General features: G+C 48.7%; 1 protein-coding gene across 1 annotated transcript in view; it reads right to left on the bottom strand.

The window, feature by feature from the left end:
- Positions 1-18802, bottom strand: part of VWF (von Willebrand factor) — a 115683-nt gene that overhangs the window by 47825 nt on the left and 49056 nt on the right. Inside the window, exons 16-23 of the mRNA XM_008144811.3 lie at positions 18513-18753; positions 16510-16616; positions 13615-13775; positions 5918-6021; positions 4339-4477; positions 2985-3119; positions 1304-1450; positions 47-187 (exon numbers count right to left, since the gene is read on the bottom strand). Of these exons, the coding sequence (XP_008143033.2) occupies positions 47-187; positions 1304-1450; positions 2985-3119; positions 4339-4477; positions 5918-6021; positions 13615-13775; positions 16510-16616; positions 18513-18753 (1175 nt within the window). The remainder of the gene's footprint in view (positions 1-46; positions 188-1303; positions 1451-2984; positions 3120-4338; positions 4478-5917; positions 6022-13614; positions 13776-16509; positions 16617-18512; positions 18754-18802) is intronic.

Here is an 18802-nt window from a genome sequence, read left to right as displayed (position 1 = left end):
ACCCCCCACCCACCACCCGCAGCCCACAAGGAGACCCTAAACGTACTTTCCTGGTGTCAGCACACTGCGGGCTCACTTTCCAGGAATTCCCAAAGTCCACGGGGTCTTCCTCAACTTGGAGATTGCTGCCGGTAAAGTCATTGTTCTGGATGCCGTCAAAATTCCCACAGAGGCCACACACCTGCTCCTGATGACAAGTTGAGAGCGTGAGCATTGCAAACCTCAGGGCCAATTCTGACTCAGGGCAAGGAGGGCTCCAGACAGCAAAGGAGGCCGCTCATCTGAGAAGAGGAGGGTCGGGGGAGGCAGGGATGGAGATCCAGAGTGATCAGCAAAGCCTGGCCCTTGCCAAGGCCTTTTCCTGGCCTTCCTCACTGACCTCATTTTAAAGTTAAAAGAAAAAAAGATCATTCACAAAGAGAGACAACCTGCCTACGTCCTATACTTGGCCAAGTGGGAATTAGGCAGCCTTGGCTCTGGAATCTCCAATACAAGCCATCACGCTCCCCAGTAAGGGGTGGGGCAGAGAGAGGAGCTAGTTCATCGTTGCATCAATGAGAGTGCAGAGGTCTGACTACTTTACACTATGGACACGGGAGTCCTTTACCTGGTAAACAGCAACCTGTTCATAGCAGGCTGGCCAGGGTTCTCATGTATACCAAGTGCTACCAGGGCTGACATAAGATTTTATTCATCTTCATGTTCTCCTATCACAGTGTTGGTATACAAGTCCCAATGAGTGATTACTGAATGAACTGAAACCATCACATAAGAACTAGGGGAGGAACTGGAAATATTTGGCCTGGAAAAGAAAAGATGCTACTCTTACAACATAGTTGGAGCCCTGTCTTGGGACAAAGAGATGTGACTTGTTCCTATTTTGCTTCAACATGGAGAATTACTGGGAAACAAGTAAGAATGTTCCCAGAGTTGGACAAAAGGCCCAAGGTCTTTACATGGCTTAACAGCCCCCACAGTATGATCCCTGCTTCCTCCCTACCCTTGTTAACGACCATTCTCCCCAAGTCCCTCCGCTCTAGCCACAGGCATCCTTGCTCAAACACTCCAAACATCATCCACCCTACAGCCTTTGCACGTGCCTAAATTCTCTCATCCAGATATCTGCATGGCTCACTCCCTCTCTTCTCTGAAGATTCTGCTCATGAATCCCCTTTTCAGACCACCTACCTTCCCCTGAGACATCAGGAGGCGCAGTGTCTACTTCCTACTACTCAGGAAACTGAAGAAGGTCCCAACAGCAAGTCACAGACAAGATGAGGAAGAGTGGAGGAAGGCCACTGACCTGGTATGTCTGCTTCAGCACCACGGAGATACTCAGGTGGTGGTCCCAGACCACAGAGAGCGCCTTGCCCAACAGCAGAATGATGTACCGGCCGGACTCCACCACCTCAAAGTGAGTTTCATCCTTCATGGGCCTCTTCACATTCACCTGAAGGAGGGCGAAGCGTGAGACAGGGAGAGGGAGTACCCATGTCTGTCTCCATGGAGCTCCATTTGCCCCATCCAGTGAGAGCTCGTCCCTTCATGGCCAGCACCTGCCTGGATGTTTCTGTGTCTGTCCCACCTATTACTCTCCAAGAACCTTCTGACTAAGGGGCAATAATAGAGGTGGCAGCAAAATCATAATTATGAGATTAAAAATACAACAAAACCAGCTAGCAGAAGATCATCCATCACTTCCCTAAAAGAATTTTTGACACTTGATCATTAAATACATGTGGCCTCCTAAATAGGTTTTTAATGTGGCAATGATTTTAAGCATCTCTGGGCAATTGATTTTATTTCTTTATTAAAATACTAGAGGCCGGGTGCATGGATTCATGCTCCAGTGGGGTCCCTCGGTGTGGCCTGCGGGGATGAGGCCAAAACCAGCAGTCCAACGCTGCCTGCCGCTCCTGCCTGCTGCTCCCACTCAACGCTCATCCCGGCCCACTGTGCCTGCTGCAGGCTCGTGCCCAGTCAGTCCCAAGCGGGAGAGGAGTCCCAAGTGGGAGAGGCTCGCGACACCACAGTGGTGCTCACCAGCTGTGAGCCCTGCGTCTGGCGCCTGTCTGGAGCACATTGACCACCAGGGGGCAGCTCCTGCATTGAGCGTCTGCCCCCTGGTGGTAGTGCACATCAAAGTGACTGGTCAACCAGTCATTCAATCGGTTGTTCGGTCGCTTAGGCTTTTATATATATATATATGTTTTTGTTGACTTTTAGAGAAAGAGGAAAGGAGAGGGATAGAGATAGAAACATCGATAAGAGAGAAACATCATCAATTGGCTGCCTCCTATATGCCCCTACTGGGGATCGAGCCACAACCCAGGTATTTGCCCTGACCAAGATTCAAACCATGACCTCCTGGTTCATGGGTTGATGCTCAACCACTGAGCCACACCAGCCAAGCTCAACATCTTAAACAAGGTCTCCTTGGTGGTTCTTACATACCCTCTGAGAACCATGTCAAAGCTCTATACGGGGCCTGGATCTGGTTATTGCTCTTTTTAAAAAAGATTTATCTAAAAAGAACTGAAAATGTAAAAGAAAGTAAAAATTCCTGAAACACCATCACTTCCCAAAATATACATATTCATATATGCATATATATAATATATGTATATATAATTGTATTCTATATATATTCTATATACATATAATTAGAAGGAAAAGTCCTCCTGCCCTCCAGTGTCCACTCCACCCCTCAGAGGTAAGCACTGATCCTTATGTGGATAGCACTACCACCCTTCTCCATGCTTATCTCTTCACCTTCACTAAAATGGGCTCATGCTATGCATACGCATCTGTAGCTTGTTCTTAGAGAATATGTCACAGTCAGATGATAAAGCTCCACCTCACTCTCTTTCATGGCTGCACAATATTCCATTCATGCAAGTTCTAAACGAATGCTTGGCACATGCTCTTCACAAGCCCACAGAAGAACAAGGGGCCTGAGGGGGAAAGGATGGGCTGCCACTCACCTCTCCATCGAACAGTTCAATCTCTCCTCCTTCCACCAGGATGGTGACCCGCTTCTTGCATTTCACTGAGGGGTAGCCGCATCCCTCGTTCCCAACCAGGATCCGAAAGGTCCCAGGGTTACTGCCACAGTAATCCTGGGGGAAAGAGGTGAAATATTATTCCTGCCACCTCTCCCCAGGTCAGAAGATTGGCATCAAGTCATCTCTGGTGTGGGTCATGGAGGCTTGGCTAGTTGCTGCTGCTGTTCACTCCCAGCATGCTCTACATGCAGCTGGTCAGTGGCCCTGCTCACGCCCAGCATGCTCTGCACATGCTAGTCAGTGCCCCTGCTCACTCCCAGCATGCTCTTCACATGGCTAACTGGTGAGACTGCTCACTCCCAGCATGCTCTGCTCATGGCAGGTCAGGGTGCTGGTTCTGCCCCACTCCCAGCATGCCGAGCAGGCGTGCACGCTCAATCACCTTCACTGCCTGACTCACAGGACCCTACAGCTCAGTCTCTGAGACTAAGGCTTCCGGGTCTGTGGCCTCCCTCAGACCATACCAAGCCCCCACTCCTCCTCCTCCCAAGAATGGAGACAGAGAGACCACATTTGTTTAAAGCTTCACAGAGTCAAGCCATCTCGTTCCTCATGAGAAAAGCCCCCATCCCTCCTTGCTTACCCACTTTGGTGTCAACCAGCAAGAGAAATTTACAGGAATCCACGCACAGGGGAGAGGAAGGCAGAGGGCACTCACTCACCAGCTAGGCTCTTTCTCATCCTGCTGGGCAGTGCAGCTTTCCTGTGCCCACCCCCCTTCTTGCCCACTCTGAATTGCACCAGGTTAGAAAAGAAAATGTGGAGAATGCAATAGAATCAGAGGGTGGGAAACAAACTCCAGGGGTCATTTCAACCACACCCCTGTCCAGGGCTGCTGCCTAAGGCTGTGTGGGTTATTCACTCCACAGGGTGCTAGCAGGGAGGGTAACACAGCCTGCAACCCAGCCTCGCTCCCTCCCCACTTGCCCCTGACCAAGGCTGCCTGCCAAAAGGAGCAGATGCCTTGTTCTAATTCTGTTCTGGTGCTGATTTGGGCTGACAGTAGCCTTGCCCCACAACAGTCCCAGTCAACAAACGAGCTTCTGTCCTATGTTTATGTCTCCATCAGGTAAAGTAAAGGAAGATGGCAATCACGTGAGGCTCGAGCCCTGACCTATGTAGGCCCTTCTTTCAGGTGCTGGACAGTCACTGGAGAAACCAGCCTAGAGTCGTTTTTATGGACAGAGCAGCAGACTCTGGCCTGGAAACTCCAGACTGCACCCCCCACATAAGGACAGACAGCACCCCCCCCCCGCCGATCCCTCTCTCTCACCTGCACCAGAACATACTGGCACTCTCCGGGGAACATGTATTTGAGCCCGTCAAAGGTGAGGTAGTGGGCCATGCCGATGGTGGAACACGTGGCGTCACACACGTGGTCCGTGCAGTTCCACTTCCGGTCCCGACAGACACTAGGAACAGAAATGGCAGGGTGGCGGGTGTGAGGGGTGTGAGGGGCGTGAGGGGTATGAGGGGTGTGAGGAGCCCATGTGGGCACTGGGGAATGAGAAGGCCAGGAAGGGACAGAATGTTCCAGGTGCCACCCAACCTTCCAGGAAGCCTCAAGAAGTGGGGGATCCAGCAGGAGAGAGGGAAGTCGTGCTGCACTCCCATTACAAGGGGGAAACTGAGGCAAAGAAGGGAACGGGTGATCCAGGCAGCCCAGGGAAGAGACCCAGACCCTCTGTAGACCGCCTGCTACAAGTTTGCTAAAGCCCGGCCTCCCTGGAAGTTGCCTGAGAGTAGCCTCAGGGTCTCTACAAAACAGACACTGCCTGGCCGGCGTGGCTCAGTAGTTGAGCATCAACCTATGAACCAGGAGGTCACGGTTTAATTCCCAGTCAGGGCACATGCACGGGTTGCAGGCTCGATCCCCAGTGTGGGGCGTGCAGGAGGCAGCTGATCAATGATTCTCATCATTTATGTTTCTATCTACCTCTCTCCCTCTCCCTTCCTTTCTGAAATCAATAAAAATAAATATTTTTTAAAAACAGACACTGAGGCTGCATGCCGTCCGAGGCTGATGCGGAAAACAAGGCGGAGCAGTAGGAAAGTTCTGAGTCGGGCAAATAGTGATGAACCGTGCACTTCTGCCAGGAGAGGTTTTGTGTGTGTGCACATAGTTATATGGTTAAATCTACAGCGACTTGCTGACTGCCACAACGCCGCGTCCCACCGCCCGGTAACCGGAGCCGACATGAGGAAGCCCACTGTGCGTCAGAGGCGGTGAGCTCAGACCTCAGGCCCCAGATAGCTAAGCGCCTTCCTGCCTCTGCCCACATGGGCCTCTCTGTAAAGCCATGCACAGCCCCAAAGTCAGAGACATGGTAAATTAACAGGGCAGAGGGTTACGTGAAGGATGGCCAAGGAGAAGGGAGAAGAGAAGCCAGCCACTCTCACAGGGTGCCTTTTCAAATGGTGTCACTATAAGCACACTCACGGGCAATATGCTTAGGGGGCAATAGAAGGCCAGAGAAGGAACCTCCAACCCCACGCCCTTTGGTGACTTGGTCACATGTGCAATGACTGATATGGGGCAAGGTCCTCATCTTCTTCAGGCCCCATCTCTCTGAACGGACACACTAACCTCTAAAAGAGTGTCTATGCGGGTGAGCACAGATGTGATAAAGATTCTCCCCATTTTACAGATAGAGACACAGAGGCTCAAAAAAGGAAAAAGTAACCACATTCCCTCAGGTGCTGGAAGCAAGGGTCAAAGGTCCTTGGCCAGGTCTGCCTCCCACCAACGCCCCCTCCCCTAGCATCTTGACCTTCATCCCCACCTCTGCTGACTCCCCCCCCCCCCCCCCGCAATAGCTCAGTCCCCACATAAGCCTCTCCCAGGGCCTCACCAAGTGTTGCAGTTGATCTTCACCGTCTCTCCGGGGGCATACTCCTTGCCCTGGTGGAAGCAGGGACACCTTTCCAGGGCCACGCATCTGTTTTCGTGCCGGACCTAAGGGAAAGCAACCCAAGAGTCTTGGGGGCCACAGCAAGTGATCCAGAGCCCTGCTGGGGAGGCAGCCTCAGCCTGAGGTCAGGCCAGGGAGCCCATGCCCTGGCTGGGCTTGGGGGACACAGGCACCTGGCTACACGGATACTCCCTAGCTCAGCTGAAGACTCTCTGACCGCCCTCTGCTTCAGACCCTGATGGGGGCATGGTCACCTGGAACCTGAACGAAGACTCTTTGATAACATGTATCAGAAAACTTTGAGATGCACATATTCTTAGCCCCAGTACTTCCATGCAGATGATTTCTCCGAAAGTAAAAGCATCGTGTTCGGAGGTTAACACAGAATTATTTACCATTGGGGGAAAAAATTGTAGCAACCAAGTACTCAACAATAGAAAAGTGATTAAGTCCATTAAGGACTCGCCAGGTGATGGTGTCCATGGAGCTATTAGAATGGGCCTTTGGGAGAATCTTAAAAGATGTGAGGAATACTTATGCTGTTAATATTTAAAACAGGGGAGAAAAAACCTGTACATACATATGGTCCCAATTATGAAAATATATATATATTTAAAAAAAAAAAGACTTAAAGGAAATATAAAAGTTGCCTCCAGATGGTGGGCTAGGATAGAAGAATTTTATTTTATTTTACTTTGGTTTTAAATATTTTTTCCAAATGTCCTTTAATGAGCAAATACTATGTTTATAATTGAAGACAACGGACAATATATTTAACAAAAGGAATGAATGAATTATTAATGCACCTACTACCCTGGAGGTGAAAGTTGAATGCCGGCCACAGGCAGAGATGGACCAAAACCAGAGTCTGGGGACTAGCTCAGGCCGCACATGTGCCCCCCTTACACAGTCCCTGAGATCGTGACACACACACACACACACACACACACACACACACACACACAGATGCTCCACTTCCCTGCCCTCCCCCGACACAGAGGTTACAACATGAGCATGCTATGCTCCTCTCATCTGTTGGGGTAGGGAAGAAAGACTAAGACCTACTGGCCCCAGTGGGCTCAGGAAGAGCTGGCCAAACCCACTCCGACCCCAACATGTAGATCTGCTGCTGTCCCACCTGCAAGAGGCAGCCCTGGGTGTTGCTCTGGCGTGGCTACCGCCAAGTGATCTAAAACAGCCTTGGTCGCCCTCCAGTGAAGGGACCATGGTTGGTTCTAGAGGAACCAGAGGGTTGAGAAGCTCCTAGTCTGGATGGCTCAGGACTTGTGTGATCCGGTCACTCCCCAGACAAGCTTGAGTTCCCAGGGCATGAAACAAGACGAAGCCCTGGGAGCAGGTGTTCTTGGGCTGGACAAAGGGCTTTCAGATCAAGGAGCAGAGGTTAAAACAGTGTGTGTGGGTGGGGGGGTGGTGGAAAGGATCGGAAGGTGACCTCCATCACCTTCCCCAGCCTCAGCTGTTTTCCTGAGTCCTTAGAGCCCAAGTAAAGGGCAGGATGGGGTTGCAGAGAGTGAGGAAGGTGTTGATCAACCACATTCGTGGTAGCTCTTACCTCCTAGGACTACTGTTCTTGGAAGACAACGAGCTTAGTCACCTAGTAGGAAAGGTGGCAGCTTGGTAGGATCGGGATGGGATTTAAAAATGTCTCTACAGGCTTCAAAGGCTGTCACAATTAGGGGTCATTCTCACATCCTCCCAAGCTTTGCCAGCTGTTAGGCTGAGGCCTGCCACCTAGTGGCTACTCTAAGAATAACATAAATATTGCATCTACTGGGGAACACAGAACACTCCTACAGTTAATGGAGACCAGAAAACAAGCTTCATATCAGAAGAATTAGCTGAGACAAAAGTGATGCAGGATGCATAGGGGTGGATTCCGGGAAACACAGCCCTCAGCTCACCTCGGCAGAGCACATGCTGTCCCATCGCCTACAGCAGGCTGGGTAGAGGGCTCCCAGGCCTCTTAGTCTGCATGTTGTATGTTTTTACCTCTCTTCAAGATAGTCAGCCCATTGACAAAAAAGTGCTGCACACCATGGCCCAGGTAGCCCTCCCCTGGCCCAGGGCTGAGTCCCGGGCAGCCCAGCCCTTCTCCAGTGAACACAAAGCTCAAATCCCAGCTTGGCCATGAGATTACACTGCCAGCTCCTTCTGTGCCCCTCTCTGCCCTGACTTATTTTAGTAAAAGCAGATTACTAATTGGTGGATTACAATATTAAAATAGGACTGTATGATTTCACTTATATGTGGAATCTAAAAAACAAAACAAACACAACAGAAACAGGCTCATAGATGCAGAAAACAAACGAATTTTTGCCAGAGTGGAAGGGGTTATGGAAAAGGGGAAAAAGTGGGGGAGATAAATAAGAATCACAAATTTCCAGTTATAAGATAAATAAATCATTGGGGTTGTAATGTACAGCATAGAGAATATAGTCAATAATATCGTAATAACTTTGTACAGTGTCAGGTGGTTACTAGATTGATCATGGTGATCACTTCATTAGGTACATAAAAGTTGAATAACTAGGTTGTATGCCTGAAATGAATATGATATTGTATGTTAACTATAATTTAATAAAAGAAAGGACCTTTAGAATGAGGACTGCTAGAAAGATGACAGAGGCATGGGAATAGATCCCTACATCGGAGCTGGAGGGAGACAAAGCAACACCTCAAAAAGAGAGGAGCGGTTTCCAGGCCCCACCTCAGCAGGAAGCTCCGGACGGGAGAGATCAGATAACACCAGCCTGAAGCATTAAAGAAATTCATGCAGATAGAAAAATAAAAGCACAAAACAGGTGAACAGGGTCTAGATGAGAACTAGCTAGACACGTGGGGTAGGCTGTAGGAAGCAGTTATAGGGTTAAGCCTCGGACTGACCTGCTGGCAAAGTCACAAATAAGTCCCAGCTTGGAGGGCTCAGTCCTCTAAGCATAATTAAGCTTGATCTTGTGACTGCTCCCTAGATCCTTCCTGGGTAGCTAGTGGGCTGTGGGAGGGGCAGCAAGTGCTGCCAAAACAGGTGAAACTTACAACAACATTGTAGATTACCTTGTTTGTCCCTGATTGTAAATAAAGCACCAGCTTTGCAGTCTGGATCTGTTCTCTGGCCTCAGCAAGGCACAGAAAGATCCACCCAGCTCCCAGCTTTATAAATCTATTTCTGCGTCTTGTTTTCTTTATTTCTAATATTTTTCAATCCCTAGCCGCCTCCATTTAGAACCAGTTCGTTCATCTCTCTTTCCGCACGGGACGCGGAAAAGGGAGATCCCCGCCATGTTTGGCCCCCACCGCTTCAGGCCCCCGCAGTAGGCTACTAGAGCAGGCCCTAGTAGTTAATTTTGTGGATTTTGTGGCAAGTCATACAATTTCATGATTAAAATGAAGAAAACCATCTCTGCCTAGTATTTGCCGCTTTGGGACACCAAAGGATTAATAAGATAAAGTTGACAAATAACCCTTCAAAGACTTCAGAAGGAAACAGGCAGAAATAGTTGTCACTATTGTTCCCCCACTCATGACATCTTCAGTAAGAATGACTCACACTGAGAGCGTGGCACCAGGTCTTGATCAGCAGCCCCCCCCCCCCCAAAATTATGACGTAGGAAGAAATGGGTTTTGTTATTCTTCTCTGAAAAAGCCCCATCTTCCCCACTCCCCACTCCAAAACATCAACACCACACTCAAAATGACCCATTCTTCAAAATCCTTTTTGCCTTCCTACTGTCCTTTTCCCGTTCTCCCACACCATCAATACTTCCAGCTCAATGCAGCTGATTTCAATTATATGTTCGCTAGGAAGGGGAAAAAAGCTGATGAAATAATTCACACTAAGGTGTGAATGACTTCCCGTGAGGATTTATAAGGTTGCAAGCTTCTTTAAAGCTCTTGCTTGTTAACCAAAATGAACTTATGCCTATTATATTTTAGTGAGCCTGATTAGCTGACAAATTGTATGAAGTGTAGGAGATATTTTTAAGATGGGGACCTCTTTAATGATATCTCATAGGATTTACAATGCCCACATGTGAGGCCCGCTCTGGATGAGCCCCTGAGCCCAAGCTCTATATTTCTAAAAACAGTGACAAAGTCTTTCCAGTCTTCATATTGGGCCTGTGAGATGACTGGGCATCAAAGAAATTAACACACAGGGAAATTAACACACTTCCCAGTTGCCAACAGGTATCCTTGTACCAGCAGAACGGGGTACCAGTTTGGAAATGCAGCCACTAGATTTCAAAAGGGAAGTGAACATCTCCCAGGCAGTGGACTACATTTCCTCCAAAGCACCTCATGGCCCAGCCTCTGAAGGATCCAATCTGGGAATCAGGAGACCAGGATTTCCACCATGCAACTATGTATCCTTGACTGGTTCTGCTTCCTCTCTTTCTTTGGTCTCCTCCTGTGTGTTGGAAGGGGTTGAAATCCTGCGTTTAGGGGTTCCTTCTCACTCTGCCCCTCGATGATGCTCCTAGAGAGGGTTCCAGCTGTGGCTGGAAGGACTGAACAGTGGGCAGTAGGTTGTGTTTTGCTGCCACCTCCTGGTAGAATCAGGTAACATTCTAACTTAAAGGCAAGTGGTTCACTCAAGTGCCTCTGAACTAAAGAAAAAGACTTTAAAATTTTCTAGTGCAACCCCATTTTATTGATCCAGTGGCCTCATAATGTGGACAGTAGGGTCTCAAAAAAAATTGCTCCCCATGTCTGAAAATTTACTAGGGCATCTCCATTCATAATATTTATGGCTTTCCTCCATGAACTTCTTATAATAGCCGTCATAAACCACCACTTACTAAGCAACATCCATGTGCCTGCCACTGTCATATTCAGTCCTCACAACACCCCTTCTAACCCAATTTTAGAGGTGATAGAAATCAGACACAAAGATTTTAAGTGACTTGCCACTCAATTAACGAAATGTCAGGAGCCAGGATTCAAACCTAGAATTTTAGGTTCCAATTCAATGCCTTTTTTATGCTGCTTCTCCACCAACCACTTATCACAAGTAGGCCCACCCTCTTGTTCCGTGCAAGGAGCCCTGGGCACCAGTGGCAGGATCCAATGGCAGCTGCTACTTGTGGAGTGAACCAGAAAACCTCTGCTCTAGACAGGTGCCCGCCCTGCTCTCTCCCTGTGCCCAGCATTTTCCAGCCGGTGCTGCTGGCCTTGCAATGAGCACTGAGAGATGCTTTGAAAGGCAGTCTTCAACCAAGAGCAGCGCTGATCCAAGTGTGGTCCACGGGCCAGCGTCGGTCTGAGATGATGTGAGCACAGACATGGAGAGGAGGTGTTTAGAGGAGGGGTTTACGCCAATCTGACTGAGTAATATACACCTGGTGTAGCTAATAAAAATCAAAGGTGTCATATGTTGTATGTAATTGCTACTTTGTTTCATTTTTCTGATTATTCTACTATATTTAGGAAAGCTTTGGTCCACAACAGACTGGAAATTTAAGAAAATGGGCCCTTTGTGTTTCTCCCGTGGACTAGAAGAGCAGATGGGTGCAGCCTCTGAGACTGACCCTCGGTGATTTATGAAAACAATAATGAAAGCTGTTCCTACGATTCGACAGCACTTTCTGGTTTTAAAAGTTCTTTCACACACAACTCCTTCAGGCCCACAGCAAATACGATGAAGGCAGGACAGGCAGTGTGTCCACGTTACAGACCCAGCAACTGAGGCTCAGAGCAAGAGTAGATGATTGTCCAAGAGCAAGGAGCCAGAAAGTCGTGCAGCCTGGACTGAGAACGCGGCCCTCGGACCCCTGTTCCTACTCGGGGACTCTCTCCGCTCTCAGTAGACCTGCCCCCACAGGAAAGAACTACTCCCTCCCCCCTTTCAGGTCCTCTGAACACAGAATTCCTGACCTCTCCCCCCAAACCCTCGGTAACATGCCACAGCCTCACCACCTTCCACAGGGGACGGCCAAACAGAGAAGCACCCTTGGGAAGGATGTCTGCACCGTCAGATGGGCCCAAACGGGGTGTTTCCAGATCCTTTTTCTTTGCATTGTGTCCAGGAACACGTGTCCTGTGCAGCAGCCAACACGCTGTGCACTTAATAAATCACCCAGGCCTTTCTGCTCTGCCGAATCTGGCCTCGGCAATTTGCACGTTAGTCGGCATCATCATGAAGCAGTTGTGAAAATAACCCAATCTCTTAGACCATGAGCTTTCCAGTTGACAAGCCCCTGAGGCTGAGGTGAGAGACAGACACCCAAAGACGGTCCTCGGGATGTCTGCCAGAGGCTTCAGGGATGCCAGTGAGCTCCTAACAGCACGGCCACATCCTGTACTTGAGGTCTCGCTCTCCGCTGGGGCTTTGGGACAATCATGCAATCATTGTGGTTATTAATATTTAAGACTATCTGTACTCTTTCCTTCATGGGGGAAAAAAAAAAAAAAAGCTCATTGAAAAGAGTCCCTGACGCTGATGCAAACTCCTGAAGGATGTCCCTTTTCTTGCCCGAGCCACCTCTGATGTGGGAGAATGTCACCTCTAGGTATGGAGAAGGGACAGTCAAAATAAGGGGCCTTCGGGGTAAAAAGAACAACATGGAAGCTTGCAATCCTCTCTCCTATTCCTTGCCCCTCTCCTATTTCTCCTCCTCCTTACATACCTCCTTGAACAGCCTCCTTGTTCTGCCAAGGCACCAAACAAGACCTTCTAGTTTAGGGCCAATCTCTAGCTCCCTCATTAGGAGAGATAGTTCCAGAATCCTGAGAGGCTAAGATACAGGGGGTCACCCAGGGGAGAATGAGTGGCAGCTAGTCTCTGTCTTGGAGGAGAAAGGGTTGGTTGGACGGAAGAGATAGACCATCTGCCCTGCACACACCCAATGGCAGCCTTCCTGAGGGCCACCGGTGATGGGTCCTAGTGCCTTCCACAGAATATGGACAACTCCCCCGGCCCTGGACACTGCCCCTCAAGCCGAGGCCTGGGCATTGTTATGCCCTTTACAGCCATATGAAAGCCATCCTGCCTCCCTCCTATTTTTGCCTCTACAACCCCTGCCCCTCACCACTCACTTTGGGTCTGAGGAATTGTAGTCAAAGAAACCAAGAAGACAAGATGCATTTGAAAGGGAAAAATCCAGAATCTCTCCTGGTTTTCAGGGTGAAAAGAATAACATATATATAACATTTTTAACTCAAAATGACCTCTAAGATTAGACTTGGGAGGAAGGTTAAGAAGACTTGGGCATGCTCAGACCATGGCCACCATAGGAGGCACATAGGAGCCAGGTGGCTGCAAACCACTGTGAACCCTGAGAAAGAAGACACCTACTAAGAAGGGCTCCTGGTGGCTAAAAAAATTCTAGTGGAAGTGCCTATTTATCACTTGAGTTTTCTGGAAATTCTTGCTTTGCTTCCCATGGCACCTCTGTGCACTAAGCATTTTTGTCAGATCTCATCAGGATCAAACCCAGACACCTTCCTACCATCTCCCTTCCTGACTTTGGCGGCTGACTCAGCCATGGGACCTCCCCGACCCCTGCCCCCATTACCACTGCCACCTGGTTCCCATCCTGGTTTAACTCTTGTTTCTTCCTCTCTCTCTGCCTACAGGAAAATGGACAGCTGCCGACCCCTGGCAGCAGTGGGTGGCTCACCATGCCCGGGGGGCAGAGGCAGCCGGAGACGCAGCCCATGCTCATGCACTCCAGGTCGTAGTTCTGGCAGGTTTTGGCACACTCCAGCCCTTCAGCCCGCGGGTTGTCAGCAGGACACACCAACTTGACCATGGGGGGCCGGCAGGACAAGCTCCTTTTACCTTGGAGATGGGAAAATCAAAGAGGCCGTCAGTGACTGGGTGAATAGACCTACCTTCTATACTGTGCTGTGGTCCCCTAGGTGCAGTCACTCCATTCCAGAGACACAGAGCTGCCCCTTCCTGGGATGGGGTGCTGCCCCACCTCCTGCTGGGTCTAGTCTGAGCTGGGTTTCCTGTGTGGGACCAGATGGCAGCCTCGTCTACTCAACTGAGCTTCTGACCTTTGCCTACATGGAAGGGATCTCTCTGGATCCCAGCATCCCTCTGATGGCCACACTCCACATCCCCCTTCACCCTGCTGTAGTGGGTTGCATTGAACCAGGATGCATGGTAGAAATGTCCAGACCCAAGCTTTAAAGAACCTGGGTTTGGGTGCTAGAAAGGAACCTCTGTGGGCCCCAAAAGGACATTGCTAAAATTGTTACCACTAACTTCGTCACAAAGACTTGAAAGGGGCCTTTGCTCACATGTCACCCTTTGTCCAGCCACTGGCCATCCCAGCAACTCTATTTACATTTGCAACACTCCATCCCGTGAGACCCCCGCGGCCATCCCTGCTTTCTCATTCTCCACATGACCACCATCTGATACTCTATATATTTTACTTATTTCCCACCCCACCCACTAGAATATGTGCTCCATGAGCACAGGGTTTCTTGTCTATTTTGTTCATTGATATATCATATTTCCTGACAATTAGCAGGTATAATGGCTGATTGAATAAATAATGACAGCAGATGACTGATACAGCACCTTTCTTTCAACAATCCTGATGCACTTCATAGCATAACATATCTTACTAGACATACCACTTACAATCTCCTGTGGGCACAGAAGCCAGAATCTCTAGCCTTATTTTTTTTAATATATATTTATTGATTTTTTACAGAGAGGAAGGGAGAGGGATAGAGAGTTAGAAACATCGATGAGAGAGAAACATCGATCAGCTGCCTCCTGCACACCTCCTATTGGGGATGTGCCCACAACCAAGGTACGTGCCCCCAACCGGAATCGAACCTGGGACCCTTCAGTCTGCAGGCTTACACTCTATCCACTGAGCCAAACCAGTTTCGGCTAGCCTTATTTTTTTAAATATGTTTTTATTGATTTTATTTTTTAAACATTTTTTATTGATTTCAGAGAGGGAGAGAGAGATAGAAACATCAATGATGAGAGAGAATCATTGATTGGCTGCCTCCTGCACATCCCCCTACTTGGAATCGAGCTGGCAACCCGGGCATGTGCCCTTGACTGGAATCAAACCTGGGACACTTCAGTCTGCAGGCCAACACTTTATCCACTGAGCCAAACCAGCTAGGCTCTAGCCTTATTTTTATATGGAAACTTTTTGTTGGGAAATCGAAACCCTGAAAGATTAAATGGCTTTTCCAAGTCACACAGAATATTAGGAATTTCCCGACTTTGAAAAGGATAATCCCTTCCAGTGACTAGATTAGAAGACTCTGAGCATTAAAGACAGACCCAAGAGGCACAATGAAAGGGAAAGGGGGAATGTGACCAAGATGCATGAAGAGGAAAGAGGCAGGTTGCAGTGACCTTCAGGTTGACTATGGGCTGAACGTTTGTGTCCCCAAAAATCTATATGTTGAAATCCTAACCCCAAATGTGATGATATTAGAAGGTGAGGCCTTTGGGAGGTGATTATGTCATAAGGATGGACCCCTCACAAATGGGATTAGTGCCCTTATGAGACACCACAGAACTCCTTAGCCCCATCCACCATGTGAGGACACGGCGAGAAGGCATCAGCTATGAACCAGGAAGAAGACCCTCAGCCAACCATGCTGACACCCTGGTCTCAGACTTCCAGCCTCCAGAACTGTCAGCTATAAATTTCTGTTTAGAAGCCACCAAGCTGTGGTGTTTTGTTACAGCAGGCTGAACAGAATAGGACAAGGTCATAAGTTTTTCTTTCAACTTGTGAGCCACCCAGTGCTTGGGACCTTGACACAGCTCCAGACTGAGAGATACTCCCCAGTCCATCATGTGGGGGAACCAGTCTTCTCACCCAGGGCAAGCTGGCAGACAAACACATGGCACAGAGCTGGGCCACAAGGAAAGAGGGCATCTTGAAGAAATGAGAGGCAGAGAGAGGAGAGCTCAAGCTAGAGGTTGAAAATAGCCCATGTATCTGCCTAAAGGCATTCTCTCTCTGCTACTGGGAGGTCCTATCTAAGCAAGGATGACCCATAAATGTGAATATGGTCCCACCAGTGCTGGGTCGGCCCCTTCTCTCTTCCAGGCCTTGTCCTGAAACAGCAGCAACTATTAGGACCTTCGAACCAAGAAAGACAGGTCCAAACTCTCCTCTTTCAGATCCACTTTCTAAAGAAGTGTCCTTGCCAGCAAGTCCTTAGGAACAAGGAGGCCATTGCAGGCAGGTGTTCTCACCACAATCAAGGCGACCGACTCACCCAGAGCTGCTCACTGGGCTGAGGTCACCAGGGGCAAATTAGAGGTCTCACTGAACCCACCTGCAGACAATTCAGTCTTTCCCAGGTCACACAAAAAAATTCTTCCTGCCTCAACAACTTGGGTTCACACATACAAAGAAAGGTGTGTCTACTCTGAGAGTCACTCACACGAACAGAAATAGTGGCGATCCTGGCCCGTGTCTGAATGGACACGCACCTCAGGCAGCAGCCCACCCCTCCTCCACGCATGAGAAGTCTGGGCAGCGGGAGGAAGCGCCCTTCCAGGGCCCAGTACTCACTGCGGTGAGGCAGGGGACCGAGGGGACCGCTGAGGACAATGTGCTGTGGCAACAGGCTTCCCGGGGCTCCGCTCGTGCTGCAGTGCATGAAGCCGTCCTCACAGTAGCTGCGGAGAAAAAACACAGCCCAGCTTTGCAAGAGCCACTACAACCACCACCTCTGTCTCCTCGCCTCCCACTCATTCTGGGCTCCTTTTCCTAGAACTTACCCCACTGCAGCTTGACATATATTTGGGTTTTTATTGGTTAACATCTCTCTCTCTCTCTCTCTCTCTCTCTCTCTCTCTCTCTCTCTCTCTCTCACTGGACTATAAGATCCAAGAATGCAGAAACCATGACTGCTCTTGTTCATCATTTTATTCCCAGGATCCAGCATAGGCTTTGCATAAAGGACTCGATTTTTTAATTTTTTATTTTATTTCTATCTTCCAATCCCAGCCCTGTCCCCTAATATGGGTATCTATTTTCCTGGCATCTAGTCTCCTAAATGGTCCCCAATGATCCCCACATCCTTGTAGCCACACCCTTGTGTAACCCCCTCCCCTAATGTATCAAGTTTGGTCTATATGACCAACAGTACATGGCAGCAGCGACATACCATATGTCACTTAAGACGAGGTTATAAAAGACTGTGGCTTCCATCTCTCTTGGATTACTCACTCTGAGGGAACCACACCATAAAGCAACCTTCTCCTGTTCTGAAGGAGTAGAGATTTTTGTCTCTGTTATGGTGAGTCTACCAAATATTAGTTACTTCATCTCCAAACATTGGTTCTACCTACTTTTTTCCAGAACAGTATTAGGTATTGGGGATCTGGGTCTCACGTATGTTCTCTACCCTTGCGGAGGTCACAGTCTAGAAGTATAATCAATACATTTCACTGAAACCCAAGTCTAATGGCCACAATCACTTTAGTACAAGTGTAAACAACCTGTTGGGGGTACATTAAATTGAGAGGGGCTGCAAGTTAATCTCACTGCAATGACGAGAAAAGTTTTATACCAAATGCAACGTGCAGACCTTGTTTGAACCTTGATTTGAATGAACCAATTAAAAATAGACATTTTGAGACAATCAGGAAAAAAAAGTGAACATGGATTGAATGTTAAATGTTATCAAGGAACTATTGTTAATGTTTAGGTTAGTAATGGTATTATGGTTAGGTTTTTTTAAGTGCTATCTATTAGAAATACATATTGAAGTATTTTCATATGAAATGGTTTTCTGTAAACTATTCCAGTTGCAAAGGGGAGGAAAGAATAGATAAACTAAGAATGATAAAATACTGATAATCATTGAAGCTAGGATGAATGCATTAGGGCTCCTTACACTATTCTCTCTTTTATATCTGTGTGAAATTTTCCAAAATCAGGACATTTTAAGAGGTCTCCCTAGTAGACTGTCAGCTCCCTTGGGGCCCACACTGTCTGGATCATCTTTAGATGTCCCAGCTCTAGCCCAGCACCAGGGACTGAGCAGGTGCCAAGGAACTGTTTGCCCAACAAAGCTCCTGCTACAAATGTTTTCTGTGACCATGACAACCCTGCGGAAACTGGCCGTGACAGAGGGCCTGGACGAAGGGCTGCAAGAAGCAGGCACTATTTAGAGCTATTTTTCAAGAACATGCACAAGCAAGTCACGACGGCAATGCACCACTGAGGCAACACTTCTGTGCTGTCTTTTCTTCTGGTTCAAATGTTTCAACCTGAGACACTGACAAGAGGCTGAAGGGGAGGGGGACAAGGAGAGCCCCCATTTCATGTTCTAGCAAAGGGCCCAACACATGATTGTTGGCAATAAAGATCAAGGAATCCTATTGCCAGCCTGCAATTCTAGTTTCCCGCGTAGTAAGAAAATCAGAAGACCTGGGCGAAGTCCCAGCTCTGCTCTGACTTCCTGTGCAACTGCGGACAAGACACTCCCTTTCTGGGGCCTCAGCTTACCCATCTGTGAAGTGAAGGACTTGGGGGACCATTTTCCTTTCCCTGGTGCTTGCACTTACCACATGGTGTGGTGGTCTGAGAAGATGTCTTCGGGCTGGAAGATCTCACCGTCATAGTAACAGGGGCACTGGGCCTTGGGCACGCAGTCTCCCCTCTCATCCAGGTAGAGCCCCGGGGGGCAGAAGCAGCCCTCCAGGCAGAGCTCGGTGCATTCCTCATCCGGGTAAGAGAGGGAGCGGCAGGTCATGTTGCAGGGGGTCCCACACTGCAGGTACACCTGACCCTGTGGGCAGCTCAGCGCTAGGAGAGAGGGAGAGGAAGGAGGTCTCAGTGGAAGTTTTAAGATGAA

This window comes from Eptesicus fuscus, chromosome 7 (assembly GCF_027574615.1).
Source record: "Eptesicus fuscus isolate TK198812 chromosome 7, DD_ASM_mEF_20220401, whole genome shotgun sequence".
Lineage (NCBI taxonomy): Eukaryota > Metazoa > Chordata > Mammalia > Chiroptera > Vespertilionidae > Eptesicus > Eptesicus fuscus.
The sequence above is the reverse complement of the archived record's forward strand: the minus strand, read 5'-3'. Positions and strand labels throughout refer to the sequence as shown.